At 41.6% G+C, this 17294-nt stretch overlaps 1 protein-coding gene across 3 annotated transcripts in view; it reads left to right on the forward strand.

Annotated features, from left to right (window-relative positions):
* The window catches only part of LOC124031635 (copine-5), a 213221-nt gene that overhangs the window by 132646 nt on the left and 63281 nt on the right, over positions 1-17294 (forward strand). For 2 of the 3 annotated variants that reach the window (XM_046343125.1, XM_046343126.1), the window contains 2 exons: positions 9251-9354; positions 11322-11426. In XM_046343125.1, coding sequence (XP_046199081.1) covers positions 9251-9354; positions 11322-11426 — 209 coding nt within the window. Of the gene's footprint in view, positions 1-9250; positions 9355-10825; positions 10977-11321; positions 11427-17294 lie in introns of those variants that run through there. The other variant, XM_046343127.1, reaches the window with a different exon arrangement.

Raw genomic sequence — 17294 nt, forward strand, 5'->3', positions numbered from 1 at the left:
CTTTAGCAGTATGCTTAGGGTCATTGTCCTGCTGGAAGGTGAACCTCCGTCCCAGTCTCAAATCTCTGGAAGACTGAAACAGGTTTCCCTCAAGAATTTCCCTCTATTTAGCGTCGTCCATCAATCCTTCAATCCTGACCAGTTTCCCAGTCCCTGAGGATGAAAAACATAGTTGGTATTCTTGGGGTGATGAGAGGTGTTGGGTTTGCGCTAGACATAGTTTTCCTTGATGGCCAAAAAGCTCAATTTTAGTCTCACCGGACCAGATATTTTATTTGGGGAGTCTTTTGCTTATTTTTGTCTTTAAGCAATGGCTTTTCTTCTGGCCACTCTTCTGTAAAGCCCAGCTCTGTGGAGTGTACGGCTTAAAGTGGTCCTATGGCCACTTGCTTAGTGGTGTTGCAGACTCTGGGGTCTTTCAGAACAGGTGTATATATATATACACTGAGATCATGTGACAGATCATGTGACACTTCGATTGCACACAGGTGGACTTTATTTAACTAATTATGTGACTTCTCAGGGTAATTGGTGGCTCCAGATCTTATTTAGGGGCTTCATAGCAAAGGGGGTGAATACATATGCACGCACCACTTTTCAAATTATTTTTTGAATTTCACTTCACCAGTCTGGATTATTGTGTGCATGTCCATTACATGAAATCCAAATAAAAATCCATTTGCATTACAGGTTGTAATGCAAAAAAAATAGGAAAAAAGCAAAGGGGGATGAATACTTTTGCAAGGAACTGTATGTGTCACAGCTCCCCAATGAGGCTGGAACAGCCATAGAGATCCTACTAAATTACTAGAGGGCTATGTCATAAACCTGAAAAGTTCCAGAATGGTCAGAAAATGTCAGCAACTGTTTTGTGGTCAGGATTAAATCCATCCGGGTGCTGCCAACTCTCACACATTGGCCGTGAGACACACGTATTTGACCATCTTGTCACACTCTCAATGCATACCTCATATCTCACACATTGAAAAGTAGTGCTTTTATTTTTCTAATTAGTCCATTGTATTGCCAGCGTATTCTTTTCAACTGTGCTCCAAATCGTTTTGAAGTTTGAGCTTCTGCGCCTACAGTTTTACATCACATGCAGAGCCTCTATCATTATCATGTCTTGACACAGCACTGTTTTATGTACTATGTTGGCAACAGAATTAAGTTGATGTTACTCCTGTCCCTATTGCAGAATGCAGCCTTTTGACAGCATGTACTAAAGTCGATTTAATCCCAATTTGCATTAGTCCCCTTGTTTGGTGATTGGCATTTATGCTGTGACAATGAAACACCAGCAGACAAACCTACAGTATGTTTTAGCAGGGAAGTTTGGTAGGGTGACCTGATTTGTAACTATGAAAATAATTGAGTCAAACATTGTAAACCCCAAATTGTACATTTTATTCTAGAGGGGGGGACAATAAATAGAAAATAATTGAGTTAGGGTGTGAGGGCAGATTTATGGCATCTTGTCTTCAAGACATTTTTATTATCTATTTATGTCACGACTCCCGCCGAAGTCGGCTCCTCTCCTTGTTCGGGCCACGTTCCGGCTTTCTAGCCATCGCCGCTCCATGTTCTCATTGTTCCATTTGTTTTGTCTTGTGCCCTGCACACCTGGTTTAAATTCCCTAATCACACTGCATGTATTTAGTCCTCTGTTCCCCCCCATGTCTGTGTGTGAAATTGTTTTGTTACGTGTTGAGTAAGATGCACCAGACTGGTTTTCCCCTGGGTATTGTATTTTGACCCGTTGTATGTATTTGTCATACATTTGTATATTTGTGAGTGATTTCGTGCTTATTGACTTTTACCTGTGGCTGGAGGATTTTTGACGCAGTTGCGTCTGTCTTTTGTGCTTTTTCCAAATAAAAGTGCGCCTGATCACAACTCACTGCTCTCCTGCACCTGACTTTGTACCAGTAGCGCACAACATTGACAATTTACTTTATTTAGCCTGACAGTGGAACAACTTTCATTCTTAACAATGGGCTAAAATTACATTTACATTACATTTAAGTCATTTAGCAGACGCTCTTATCCAGAGCGACTTACAAATTGGTGCATTCACCTTATGACATCCAGTGGAACAGTCACTTTACAATAGTACATCTAAATCTTAAAGGGGGGGGTGAGAGGGAATACTTATCCTATCCTAGGTATTCCTTAAAGAGGTGGGGTTTCAGGTGTAGGGTAATTACTGTGCATGGCAGCAAGAAAACTACTGTTATTCCCCACACCTATTTTATTATTCCACTTCTTCCCAATTTTGCCAGTGTAATCACATTTTTGAAATAAGTATTTTTGCAGTGATTCATGGACAGTTTTTAATAAGTCATACAGATAAGCAATGGATATTGAATGCTCCAGGAATCAAAAATAGATTTATTTTATTTTACTATTGTGCACATGCTAGGCAGAGATGGTAAGGGGACTCAACTCATAAACTCTATGTAGAGTAAGATCATGGTAAGGATCTTCAACTAGTAGGAATAAACCACCGGAATAATGATATTCATTCGATTTTTCTTCAAGGTTGGGAGATTATACGAAATTAGCCCTATTTTAAATTTGCGACTTCGACCCCAAATTACAAAATGTTTGTGTTCTTACCTTGAAAGCAGTCTATGGACAAGGAGACTGCAATCTATGATTTGGTTACCGACTGCCATCAACCATTAATATGAAAAGATCCCGTGCAGAGGCTTGCTGTAGTGATAACACAACAAGGCTCAATCACTGCTTCCAACCTTCCCAGTGTTTCTAGCATTTGCCTGTCTCCCGATCTCATTTCATTACTATCTGAATTGTGTCAAACTAAAGTGTCAAACTATATTTTACATTTTAGCATACATTAAATTAATTGCCCCAAAAAATCTCAAAGTAACAAAGTCATCAAATTCTGAGTGTTCATTTAATGTAAAGCATAAAGCATGTAAAATACACCTGACCTATGTTTTATTTATTTATTATCATTAAAAATTTTTTTTACCCTGGCCTAAGCCATGACAATACACGTAGAATTGCAATAAATTTGCTTTAAAACAGTAAAATAGTCCTGGGGGGAGGACGCCAAGTCCAGCAGTTGTGCCAAGGAATGAAATTCACAAAGAAAATCTCTCTCCAAGCTTTTTTCAATAGTTGGCAGCCCTGAAAACCAGTCTAATAGGCCTCTCTCTCATTTACACGTTGGAACATCTGTTTTTGGGAAAGTCGGGGAAATTGTCTTTTTTCAATAGAAATGGTGCATGTCCTGTTGTAGCGTACCTCTTTGTTCAAATTCGCATCGCACTTTGAAGTCAACCCGGGATGGGTTGGCCTTGGTTGGCAAGCTCACATTCAACAAATCTGATCCTCAAATACGTCATGCCTTACAGTACCAGACAAAAGTTTGGACACACCTACTCATTCAAGGGGTTTTCTTATTTTTTAAAACTATTTTCTACATTGTAGGATAATAGTGAAGACATCAACACTATGAAATAACACACATGGAATAATGTAGTAACTCAAAAAAGTGTTCAACAAATTAAATAATATTTTATAAAAAGTAGCCACCCTTTGCCTTGATGACAGCTTTGCACACTCTGGGCATTCTCTCAACCAGCTTCATGAGGAATGCTTTTCCAATATTCTTGAAGGAGTTCCCACATATGCTGAACACTTGTTGGCTTCTTTTCCTTCACTCTGTGGTCCAACTCAACCCAAACCATCTCAATTGGGTTGAGGTCGGGTGATTGTGGAGGCCAGGTCATCTGATGCAGCAATCCATCTCCTTGGTCAAATAGCCCTTACACAGCCTGGAGGTGTGTTTTCGGTCATTATCCTTTTGAAAAACAAATTATAGTCCCACTAAGGGCAAACCAGAAGTTTTTGGGGGTTACTACAAGATTCCATATGTGTTGTTTCATAGTTTTGATATCTTCACTATTATTATAATATGCAGAAAATAGTCAAAATAAAGAAAAACTATTGAATGAATAGTTGTGTCCAAACTTTTGACCAACCCTAGTGATAGCATTCCCATTAGGAACAATGTTAAACTAAGGCGTTAATGCTATTCAGACATTGATCCAAATGGGAGTGCTGTGGCGCTAACACTGACCAACACTAGCACTAGTTTAAACATTGTTCCCAATGAGAACGCGAAGGCGCTAATGCTAGTCTGAGTTAGTAGCCGGACATTGCTAGTTCTCAGTGCTCCCTCCACAAAAAAATGGTCCCTGTATTCAACAATCCAAGATGGTGTCTCTGTTGCCCTGAATTACCTTCCAAATTCCCTTTTCAACTGTATTACTGCTGATCTGAAAAAACTAAGCACTATGAACAAAAATAAGCAGTATGGTGGGTATGGAGATGACAGAGGAGCTAGAGGGAGTGGTGACCATGTTAAGTCAAACCATAGAAGTAGAATGTGTAGACAATGTGAAATTCCATTCTCTTATATTTATTTTAGAATGGACTGAGTCGATTTTAATCGCTCCATAGGGAAGATACAGGCTCCGTCCCAAATGGCACCCTATTCTGTAGATAATGCATAAAACATTTTATGTACATTTTCCCCTTTTCCATTAACATTCCCTTCATTTAAAGCAGTTGCACAAAGCATATTGAGGTTAAATGTATCCTTAAATTATGTGAAAAGGTTAATGGTGCCCATGAGGTCCCTTAAGTGCTTAATTCAGTATAAATATCAATATAAACAGCATTACTGTGGTGGTGAATGTTGCTTTCCTCTTCCCTGTTTACAAAAGTAAAACATCTACCACCTACATAGTTAAATAATGGAAGATGCACACTAATGACTTCAAAGCTATTTAGTTTGCTAGCTAGCTACTCTGTGTAATCTAGTTTGTCGAGCTAGAAAGGATTAGAAACAAGCTGAGAAAAAAGTAACTAAAAGAAAAGTGTTTTTATTATCATCTGAAACAATTTACATCTCCTGTCTTGAATTTAGAAGTTATGTTTTGCGGTCTCCCAGAATAAATGCGATCTCTTTGACGAGGCGTTCAATGTTGCCAACTATTCATCAGTGAGCATCGCTATTGGCGCCTTGATTTGTTGCTAGAAGTCGCTAGATGACGTTTTCCATTGCCATGACAATGTCACACCACCAATTTGTCTTGCTGCGGCACAGCTGCAGTACCCGTCATAGTGTTTTCGTCCCATCTCCCACCCCCCCCCCCCTTGTGCTGTGACATTGCTGTGACTTCTATTGCACAGACAGCTTTTCCCACGCTCGTTTGCGGCAGAATTCAGTGAGAAAAGTCACTAGATGCTATCAGAAATGTACAAACCCTCAGTGTCAAAACTCCCCAAAGGCAGTCTGAGATGTAGCCGAATTTGTCACTAGACTCTTTTACAGTAAGTACAGTAAACATAGAACACTATGTACAGTTTCCCTTGTCTAAATGTTGCAGGGAATGTCCTCTTTCAGATGCTCTTTTCCCAGGGTTGATAAGAGATGGAGCCAAATGTTTGATGCATGTAAAAAAGTCACAAATCCATCAGATCGTCGGTGATCCGACGCCATAAATCATAGTTTGTCAAAAATCGTGTTGAGTGTGTTGCTCAGCCTCTGATCAGCATGGTTGCACCATTCCTGTGCAGCAAGCATCTTGTTTCTTGACCCATACCTAGGAGAATAGGATGAATGGTGGGAAAATTACATTAAATAGTATTTTAGTGATTTCAAACGTCGGGCCACTGTGGAGAGGAGTGTGATTGTACTCACTGAACACAGCCTGCAGTCTAAGTCTGACTGAGATTGATAATGAGACAGGACCTAGGACAGACACACACACGGACACACACAAACCATGCACAGCGACACACACACTTTCTCCCACTCACCCAAACACAAACCATCACACTCACACAAAGTAGATCTGCTTCAACATTAAAAAGCCATTAGCAGTATCATTACGAGGTGCAGCTAGCGCCGGTAGTGTCCAGTGTAGAGCCTCGGGCCCTCCAACAACAACAGGAGAGGTGTTTATCTTCCTGATGCCCACTGCTTTGGCTGTCTGCTGGCACTTCAGCTCTTTAGATAACAAAGCTATTCAATCTCTACTCCCATGGTAAGATTAGCCAGCTACAAACTCTGCCCGGGCTGATTTACAAGGAGCTCCTACAGAATAATGGCTCTTTGTTTTTGTTTTTTTTGCAAATGTGTCCCAAATGGCACACTATTCCCTATATAGTGCATCGCTTTTGACCGGGGTCCATTGGGCTCCAGTCAAAAGCAATGCACTAGGTAGGGAATAGGGTGCCATTTGGGACTCAGACCCATAGCTTCTTCAGAATGTCTTTAGCAAACAAACATAGTGGTCCGCAGAAAGAGACAGAGTTAGACAGACAACAACAGTAATTTAGAATAACGTTTGAATTATTAAAGTCTTACTGCTAATTTACATTCTTAAATGAGAATTTAGCTTTTTTACAACCAATTCTGTATTTTGAATGTAAATGGCATGTGATTTCACTTGTTTTTGAGAAACTTACCCCAACCAGCGATACACTTCCTCATCCTCGTTTTGTACCCAAAGGGATGCAGGTCTTTAGATGTTGTACACATGAAATGGTGTGATTCCAAACTTTATCCACAACGTTATATCCCATTTTGTGCAACTCGAATGGTTTTCCCTATCCACCTGTTCCATTCTCCGTGTAGCCTGCTGCTAGAATGGACAGAGATGTTAAGCTTGAGTTGCAACAAAATGGAATGCACAGTGCCTTCAGAAAGCATTCAGGCCCGTCGACTTTTCCCACATTTTGTTATGTTAACGCCTTATTCTAAAATGGATTACATTTGTTTTTTTCCTCATCAATCTACACACAATAACCCATAATGACGAAACGAAAACACTTTTTTAAACACAGTCCCTTTGCTATGAGATTTGAAATTGAGCTCAGGTGCATCCCGTTTCCATTGATCATCCTTGAGACATTTCTACAACTTGATTGGCGTCCACCGGTGGTAAATTCAATCGTTTGGACATGATTTGGAAAAGCACACACTTGTCCACATAAGGTCCCAAAGTTCTCAGTGCATGTCAGAGCAAATACCAAGCCATGAGGTTGAAGGAATTGTCCGTAGATCGCCAAGACAGGATTGTGTCCCCGAGAACACAGTGTCCTCCATCATTCTTAAATAGAAGAAGTTTGAAACCACACTTCCTAGTGCTGGCTGCCTGGCCAAACTGAGCACTCTGGGAGAAGGGCCTTGGTCAGGGAGGTGACCAAGAACCCGAGGGTCACTCTGACAGAGCTGTAGAGTTCCTCTGTGGAGATGGGAGCACCTTCCAGAAGGACAACCATCTCTGCAGCACTCCACTAATCAGGCCTTTATGGTAGAGTGGCCAGACGGAACCCACTCCTCTGTAAAAGGGACAGGACAGCCTGCTTGGAGTTTGCTAAAGGGCACCTAAATACACTCAGACCTTGAGAAACAAGATTCTCTGGTCTGATGAAACCACGAGTGAACTCTTTGGCCTGAAAACCAAGCGTCACGTCTGGAGGAAATCGAGCACTATCCCTATGGTGGTGGCCGCATCATGCTGTGGGGATGTTTTTCAGCTGCAGGGACTGGGAGACTAGCCAGGATCAAGGCGAAGATGAATGGAGCAAAGTACAGAGAGATCCTTGATGAACACCTACTCCAGAGCGCTCAGGACCTCGGACTGGGGCGACGGTTCATCTTCCAACAGGACAACGACCAACACAGCCAAGACAACGCAGGAGTGGCTTCGGGACTAGTCTCAATATCCTTGAGTGGCCCAGCCAGAGCCCGAACTTGAACCCGATGGAACATCTCTGGAGAGACCTGAAAATAGCTGTGCAGCGACGCTCCACATCAAACCTGACAGACGTTGAGAGGACCTGCAGAGAAGAATGGGAGAAACGCCCCAAACACAGGCGTGCCAAGCTTGTAGCATCATACCCAAGAAGACTCTAAGCTGTAATCGCTGCCAAAGGTGCTTCAACAAAGTACTGAGTAAAGGGTCTGAATGCTTATGTAAATGTTATATTTCCGGGAGGCTTTTTTTGTTATTCAATTTCTAAAAAGCTGTTTTTGCTTCGTCATTATGGGGTATCATTTGTAGATTGAATGGAACTAACAATTTTAGAATAAAACAATGTGGAACAAGTCATGGGGTCTAAAATGCACTGTAACGTTGCAGATAAAGTTCGGAATGACACAATTTAATGTGCACAACATCTAAAGACCCTGCATCACTATACTGTGAGAGCTTTGCAAATTTCTATTTGGTGTTTTTATTCGCACCTCCCATACTGCAGAATGAGCCATGGGGAAGTGTATCGCGAGTGGGGAAAGTTTCTCAAAAATAGAGATTTGGTTGTATAAAAGTAAACTTCTCCTGAAATGGATTGTCATTGTCTTGGAATGTTTCAGCTATAATAACTTTTCGGTGATGTAGCAATTGAATTTGTAATTTGGCAGATTTGTCGGTCAACGATCAGGCACAGTGTATGCTGTCTGTGACAGGTCTGAGAGGACATTAGTGGGACTGTCTGACCTGAGGAGTTTTATTCATGCTGCTGTGCTACTCTTTAGGATGAGTCATACAGGCCAATGGAATCAGTGTTGGTTCGACTGGGGATTACTGACTGGTTGGAGAGCATGCCCCCCCCCAACCATCAGAGATTGACCTAGGCACCAGGGAGTTAGAGGTTGTAACATAATCTCGTCTGTATCCCAAATGGCACCCTATTCCTTTCATGTGCACTATGTAGGGAATAGGGTGCCATCTGGGACACAGTCCTTCTCTGGAACATGGGGATGAGTAGGGTTGGTTTGTAGGCATCATTACTGTAGAATTTATGTGGCTCTGTTTCTCCCAAGAGCTCCCGGTGTACCCCTAATGAGCTCTCATATTCATCCTTACTGCAAGAGATGAAACACAAGCACACGTGTGCTCTCGCACACGGACACACGCGCACACATAGACGCACACAAACACACACACTGAGATGGAGGTGGCTTGGTCGTAATTGTGGCAGTAGTGGTGAATTGATTAGAATGCAAAATGCATTTTGCCTTTCATTTGACACAAACAGATGAGTGACTACAACAAACAGGGGAAAAAAAGCACAAACAACAATATTAATCAACTGAATCATAAAGTTGAAATATTTTCTTTCTTGCTCTCTTCATTCTCTCTTTCTGCCCTTTCTTTCTCTCTCTCTCTCTCTCTCTCTCTCTCTCTCCTCACCCCCAAAGGACAGCGCAACGATGCAGTTCTGTGCCAACAAACTGGACAAGAAGGACTTCTTTGGCAAGTCAGATCCTTTCATGGTGTTCTACAGGAGCAACGAAGACGGAACGTAAGGCTCTGTGTTCTGTGATCCTGATCCTGTTAAAGGGATAGTTCACCCAAATTACAAAATCACATATTCGTTTCCTTACCATGTAAGCAGTCTATGAACAAGGTATGACAGCAACCCATGCTTTGGTTATGGTACCCGTGTTAGCATTTCCATGCTTCATGTCCAAATCATCCAAAATATCAAAAAACGAATGTGCAACTCAATGATGTTACTAACAGAAAATGTGGATATGAAATGCAAAAATGATAATAGGTACCATTGACTTGCATTGGATTTGTGCCACAAATGCAAAAGTGGCATTTGAATCAGTGGCCAGGTAAACAAAAACCAAAACATGGATTGCTGTAGTACCTTGTCCATAGACTGCTTATAGGGTAAGGAAACCAATGTCATTGTGTAATTTCAGTGAACTATCCCTATAACATGAGGGGGGTATTAATACAAATCACCCAATAGCAGGAACCACACCACCTAGTGGTCATAACAAGGTAATATGGACATAAAGGATGGGACATAAACATATCTTTAATTACAAAATTCTCTGAACACTGTTTTAAAATTAAAAAAAAAATGTAAAACCAAAATTCACTGAGAATACATAACATAGGATGAAGAAACAATACTCCGAGCCCCAGCGCTGTACTGTATACTCTTTGTTGGGTTGGGATTGGGGTGGGGTCTGGGAGGTCTGTGGGAGGCTTTTGACAATTTCTTTGGATTCCTCATGTCTTACTCATTATTAGAAAAGCATTTCTTAGCTACTATATTTCTTGAATATTCTATGAATCCTGCAAATTAAAATGTCCAATTTGGGTGCAATCAATTAGCTTAATTTCCCAGAAATCTAATTATATTCCAACAAAATAATGTTGCAGGAATGCTAATCTTATCCGTTTCTAAACTATTTCAGAACAATGGTGGGTGTCATGTCTTGCATTACCAATCACACTGGTTTACTGTATCTCTACAGTGTGACAAATTATGCAGTGGAGAATTGGTGCGGTGGAGAATGCAATTAGAGAGAACACACAGAAGGCAAACAGGTCTTTGTATAAATAAATTAAACACACACCAGCAGGACTGAGCCAAACCCACCAGGGACCATACAGCACCTCCCCATTCCTTAACAGGCTTCCAGCGTGTGTGTGTACATGTGTATGTGTGTGTGTGTGCATGAGCCATACCCAGAGAGAATGCGCTATACAACACCCCCCAATCCCCTAACAGGCTACCAGAGTGCACTCTGTTGTCCCAGAGGCCCTTGCAGCAAGCGGTGTCAGACCATTTAAGGGCCACTGGTTTAGAGAGAGCCTGCACTTCTTAGCCCTTATCTTCATTCAGGCATTTCTTAAAGTGACAAGAGGGGATAGTGGCCAGCACAGATGTGCTAAAAGTGTCTGTGTAGGAGAGAGGAGAGGGACAAATTAGCGGGCGGCACGGCACACACACAAACACACATAGAAATGAGTACTTGGCGGATGCTGCTAAATGGACCGTGCTGTTCTAATGGCCAAAGGACCGAAGGCAACGAGGCAAGATGAAGTAAATCCCACAGCTCAGGATAACAGAGGGAATACACAATATTGTGCAAATCTAGATCTGTGTGCAGTCCCCGTTAGGTAAGGCACTCAAGTATCAAAACAATATGCAAATTGTATCACACCTGTGTGAGGGAGGAGAGAGAGTCATTATAATAGTGAAGGCCAAAAACGCACACCTTTGTTTGGACAGCGATGTTGGTAAACAAAGATTATACACGGACGCTATCATGAAGTTGCTGTTTTCAACACTATGAATTGCCTGTCTTTTAACCGGATACATTCTGTCCTTGTCTGTCTCTCCTCGCTTATCTTTCTCTTCCCCTCTGGTCTTCTCTTCTTTCCGATCTCCTTTCTTTACTCCTGCCCAACTCTCTCTGTTTTCTCCCCTCTCTCCTCTCTCTACCCCCTCACTCTCTCCTGCAGGTTTACTATCTGCCATAAGACAGAGGTGGTGAAAAATACGTTGAATCCAGTTTGGCAGTCATTCACCATTCCAGTCAGAGCACTCTGCAATGGGGACTTTGACAGGTATAGAGCTCGCCTCTCTCACTCCCTCTCGCCTCGCTCATCCCCTCTTACACCCTCACACCCTCTCATCCCACTGATCCTTGTCGCCCTCACTCTTCTTCACTGCCAGGCAATCTAGGCCTTCATGCAGTGTGTACTGAACATGTTGGGAATACATCAGCTCATGATCTTTGTTTTAATTCCGAATGATTTGTAACCGTGGAAGTGGCCTCACTCGTGCTTACAGAAAGCTATGCACTTTATTGCTAGCGATTTGGCTGGAAAAGGCTAAAAGGTTCACCGAATATAATCAAATCAAAAAGGATTGCATTATATTTCAGGGGTCAGATTCTTATTAAGTAGGTTATAGGCCTAAATGGTTTTTTACCAAAGCAACAAAAATGTGACATGCTGAAAAAATGACTGTTTGATTTCCTCCAAATCATTGATCAGTGATAATTTAGTAACATTGTGACTTTTATTCATCTAGACATACTGAACTACAAATGTATTAGGGATCATTGGACAGACTATGATGGAGTCACAGCACAAGTGTACGGCAAGGTATAATGTGTTGGCCTAATTTTCCTCCTGCACCTTTAGATCTAACCAGTGTGGACTTCTATAACATTTCCATAGACAAGCCACTGTAGACAATAATATTACTATTATTTTCTAATCTGCAACTGAATTAGACTATTCTTCACGTTTACAAAAAAAAGTGTATAAAGCACTCAGCGGCTCAATAACTCTAGCCTCCACAGCACTGTCCAGAGTGAACGGTGGGTGGTGGGATGGTCATCCAATACTGCTTCCAGCTCAGAATAGAATGACTATTGGGTTGTCCCGTTGCCACTCCTGCTATTACAGTCCTTGGCCTTTCTGCGTGATGTTTACGTATATTGGATTTTGCACTGGCATTGAACATGGGAACGGCAGAACGTTTGTTTTTCTCTCATTCGGGATGATATTCTGTCTCTTCATAAATATATTTATTTCCATACGCGTCATCTAATGTCGATTGGACTGAGGCATCCAACCACAGTGCCAGTAGGTACAAGGTTTCTAATGAAGACCATTATCTTATTTCTGGCGGAATTTAAATAACTACAAATATTTTTCAGTTAAGAACAAATTCTTATCTTCAATGATGGCCTAGGAACAGTGGTTTAACTGCTTTGTTCAGGGGCAGAACGACAGATTTGCACCTTGTCAGAAGAGGGATTTGAACTTGCAACCTTTCGACTACTAGTCCAACGCTCTAACCACTAGGATACCCTACCGCTCCATTAAAAACTGAATTAATAGAGGTATCTTTGTCCATAATTACCTCAACTGTCCGGTGTGATTTCTTTTCAGAGGGTCAGCAAATGCTTTTTGAGCAGAAAAAATTCACGTAGATCCTTGGAGGCAAAAAGGACAATGTCGAGTATAATTCAATAAGGGAAAAGCTGCGAAATGGAGAGTTGAAAATAAAAGAGTAAAAGTCATTTTTTGGGAAAGATTTGGTGAAGCGTTAACAGAGGATGATAGCAGTATTATGCACTATACACATTCAACAGTCACAAGAGCTGAAATTCAAATAGGCTCATGGCACGTCAAGGGAACGGTAGCCTATTGTTCAGGTGGGTTAAATGAAACCTGAAATCTGGACACTGACTGTAGGTCTATAACCTTTCACAGCCTTAATATTAACTCCTGCAGAATGAAGCATTTCCTTGCAGTGAAATTATACACCAAATGTCGACGACGAGAAATAGGCAGTGTTTTTTTTGTGTTTTTTTTTGTCAATGTTTTGTAAGAGCCTCCTCGATGTTAGCCCGAGAGAACACTTTCCCCACTCCTGTTTGGATGCAAGCCATCCAAAACTTGGGCCTCACCCAGAATTTGTCAAAATAGTCAATTGATCTCCAAATCCATCGAGGAACAGCAGGATTTAAGCCAGTAGTGTAGACCGAGGAGACGACTGAAGTCTGACGTGCTTATACTCAGATATCAGAAACAGTGATCTACAGGAACCAACCACGATGTGAGACAAGCTTTGACAGTGACAGCCAGGTAATCGAGCTAGCCTGCTTAATGTCAGCTCCAGGAGTTGGTAAAAACCCAGCCGAACACAGTGTAAAATGTATAAGTGTTTTATAAAGTATAAAACACAGTGGTGTGTCGCTACTCCAAATGTTCTGCTTCTTACTTCCTGGTCACTTTAACTTTGACAGGTAATTAACGTCTACAGTACATTTCTCTTAGCCATGTACACTCTTATGTCCATAAAAGGTTGTTTTTGTGGATTGACAGTGATTAAAAGTTCAAATACATTTCAAGAAGCAAAATGGCAGTCAACGAATTTGAAACCAAACGGAATATTTACTCAAGTATTTATTTAACAATGACAGACTCTCAGCGTTTAAAGAGGAGGTCTGGTTATGATTTTTGCCCTGAATGGCCTGGTCTCAGGGATAAGCTTTTAGCCATAGTGTTAACAGACAACATAATCACATGGTAATCTTCACATGTCGTTCTGTCAGGGTCCACTTACCACTATAAAGCCCCCTGAAACAGTAAGCTGGAGACGATAGGCCCTAAGACCATTAGGACGTAAGATAGGCCCTATGACCACTTAAAGCTAGAATCCTTCATTAAAACAATGACAAAGCGGATACCCCACTTCTGTTTAGGTAAAAAGCTGAGGAATAGGCCTGGAGAAATGTAACCACTCTAAAATTCATAGACAGAGCAATGGTTACATGGACTCTTCATCCATGATATCACACTTCTAGTTTTGAGGCTATACAGTGCTTGTTTACATTTACATTGTTTGCAAACATTTGAGTAAAGCAAGCTTATATTTTGGGTTCTGATGGGGTACGGCAGTTGAACTTAGCTCATGAGGCATATATAAGTTATATTCTTCAAGAATCAATGGGTATATATCATTAATTTAGAAGTTAAATTAATGTAGCAACTAAGGGAAAGGGGGATACCTACTCAGCTCTACAACTGAAATGTGTCTTCCGCATTTAACCCAGCCCCTCTGAATCAGAGAGGTGCGGGTAGCTGCCTTAATGGGTTAACTGTCTTTTAATGAGTTAACTGTCTTGCTCAGGGGTAGAATGACATATTTTTACCTTGTCAGCTCGGGGATTCGATCTAGAAACCTTTCGGTTACTGGCCCAACGCTCCAACCAAAAAGCAGCCAACAAGTGTTGGAAAAAGCATTCCAGGTGAAACTGGTTGAGAGAATGCCAAATGTGCAAAGCTGTCATCAAGGAAAATGGTGGCTACTTTGAAGAATCTCAAAATACAAAACATGTTTTGATTTAACACTTCATAGTTTTGTTGTCTTCACTATTATTCTACAATGTAGAAAATAGTAAAATCAATAAAAACCTTTGAATGAGTAGGTGTGTCCAAACTTTTGACATACACTGTAAGTTTGATATAACTTACTCTGTGGATGATGTCTGCTGAATGGATATACTGCAAAACAGACAAATATTTCAACTGCATACAGTACCTATGACAACCTATACCTGCACCTATGAAAACACACACACACACAAAGGCCTACCTTGAGACTCCGGAGGATCTGGTATATGATGAACCGAACGTGGTCGTCCGTCAGGTTCTGACACTTGACAATATTGTTGAGGTCCGCCTCCATCAGGTGGGTCACCAGGTACCTGCCAATCACAACCCAAAAAAAGGAAAGACGGGCCCAATGCTCTAACCACTAGGCTGGATTCTAGCTTTAAGAGATGAGTCGGTGATATAGCAAAATGCACTTCAGATATATGGCTTATGTAAGACATAAGAACAAGAGTTTAGATAGAGAGGGAGGAAGACAGAAAGAAAGGGAGGGAGGCGGAGGACTTAAACATGGGTCGACTATAGAGAAAGCGGAAGAATAAGAAAGCGAGAGAGAAATGAGAAACTGGATTTTTTAAAGACCATACATGTTGGATGCTACTTTCTCTGTACAGGTCAAAGCAGGATTTCCCTATAGCCTCCTTCCCTGCCTTCTCTCGCACCCCCTCGCTCTCTCGTTCTCTCTCTCCCTCCTTCCCCCCTTTCTCTCTCTCTCTCTGCTCAGAAAAAGCTGAGTTGCTTAGCCTTCTGTGACAAATTACTACACCCAAATTCTGCAGAAATAAATCCAAATATCATTCCCAGGTTTTTCTCTGTGTCTAGATACAAATGTATTGGGGGTGCCCCAAAGGAGTGTGGGTAAACAGGTCGGGGTCACTGAGTGTCAGCCGACAAATCAAACATCAGACATAGTGAGGTCATCACCCTGTCAGAATCAATCAGACATGGGGGATTGAGATGTGTTACAGGAGATCCTTTCCTAGAATGCCTCTGCCTCTCTCTAACACACAAAAACAAAAATACACACACGCACAAACACAGACACTTTAGCATGGACACACGTGCATGCACACACACATGCATACACACACACGAACACACATGCACGTATACACATACTCCGCCTCAGTGTGAGTGAAATAGGATCTGACAGGGGCAGACCTGGAAACACTACATGTGTCATGAGATATCACAAAGCCCAGAGCAGAGAACAGCCAACCGGTTACACGCTGGGTTTGTGTGGGTGTGGGTGTGTGTGTGTGTGCACGCATGAATGTGTAGGTGGTATGTTCAGTATAATGTGTATGTTGTGTGGTTTATATCTTGTGGCTATGTTCATCTTATTTAGCATCAATCCATATCGTAAATGACAAGTACGAACAGGCTGTGATTTGTAGACAGAGAATCAGACACCACACAAACGACAGACTCATTTATTAATATAGGATGTAGATGTACCCACACTCTCCTTGAGTGTGCTGGGAAGAGGGGGATGGGAGGAAAGGAGAGGAAATGGGGATATGGCGAATTTTGTCAGTCCGTCCTACGCTGTCTATATGCTTCAGAGGACATTCCATCCCAGGACTGTCTTCCTCATTAGCATGGTAGTCTATATGAGTCTGTCCGTGTCAAAGCAACTATTTCTTCCCAGGCTGGGGAAGATCGCAAACAGAACCACGAAATTAGGGCTGAAGTGGTGGCATTGTTTTTCACAAGCGTAGCAGCTCATGTACTCATTCTTGTGATCTCTCGTGGGGTGTGTTTGGGTTATTAGTGAAGGAGACATATGCCTGTTTGAATCATTGTCTTAAATGATGTTAGGAACCCCACTTGGAAGATTGGTTTATTAGAGAGACAACGTGAGGGTTTTTAAAAGCATGATTTCGCTGGGAAGACATGACTCACTAGACAGCAACAGATGAAGACATCCTGTCTTGCGTTACTCTTTGTTTGGTCTGGAGTACACTCATAGAAAAAGAATCTAGAATCTAAAAGGATTATTTGGCTGTCTCCATAGGAGAATCCTTTGAATAAGCCTTTTTGGTTCTACCTGGATCCCAAAAGGGTTCTACCTGAAACCAACCAGGGTTCTCCTAATGGGAACAGCCACAGAACCCTTTAGGAACCTTTTTTTCTCCTGACTTACTGCTTGGCGGACAGTCAAAGAGAGGATGATTGATAGGGCATGCAGGGCACACGCGTAAGTGATGATGCACGAGAAGCCGGTGTTTGAAGGATATATTGGCATCGGTGTTGTTAGGCCCGAGACAAAGTCAATAATACATAATACATAAATGATTTATTCCAATGCTAATTGCTTACATGTTCAATTAAAAACGTGTCACAGGATTGTCGAGACATTCGTAAAGGACATTCTTAGAGGACTTCGTCCGGTTATATTATAGTACAGATTTTTGTTTCAGGTCTGGTGACATAAAGCACTTTCATTTCTGTGCCTTCTGAAAAGAAAAACATATCAAATCTGTTTTGGTTTTGTTTTAAATAGTTGTTATTTTTCAA

The sequence above is a fragment of the Oncorhynchus gorbuscha genome, linkage group LG03 (assembly GCF_021184085.1).
Source record: "Oncorhynchus gorbuscha isolate QuinsamMale2020 ecotype Even-year linkage group LG03, OgorEven_v1.0, whole genome shotgun sequence".
Taxonomy (NCBI): Eukaryota; Metazoa; Chordata; class Actinopteri; order Salmoniformes; family Salmonidae; genus Oncorhynchus; species Oncorhynchus gorbuscha.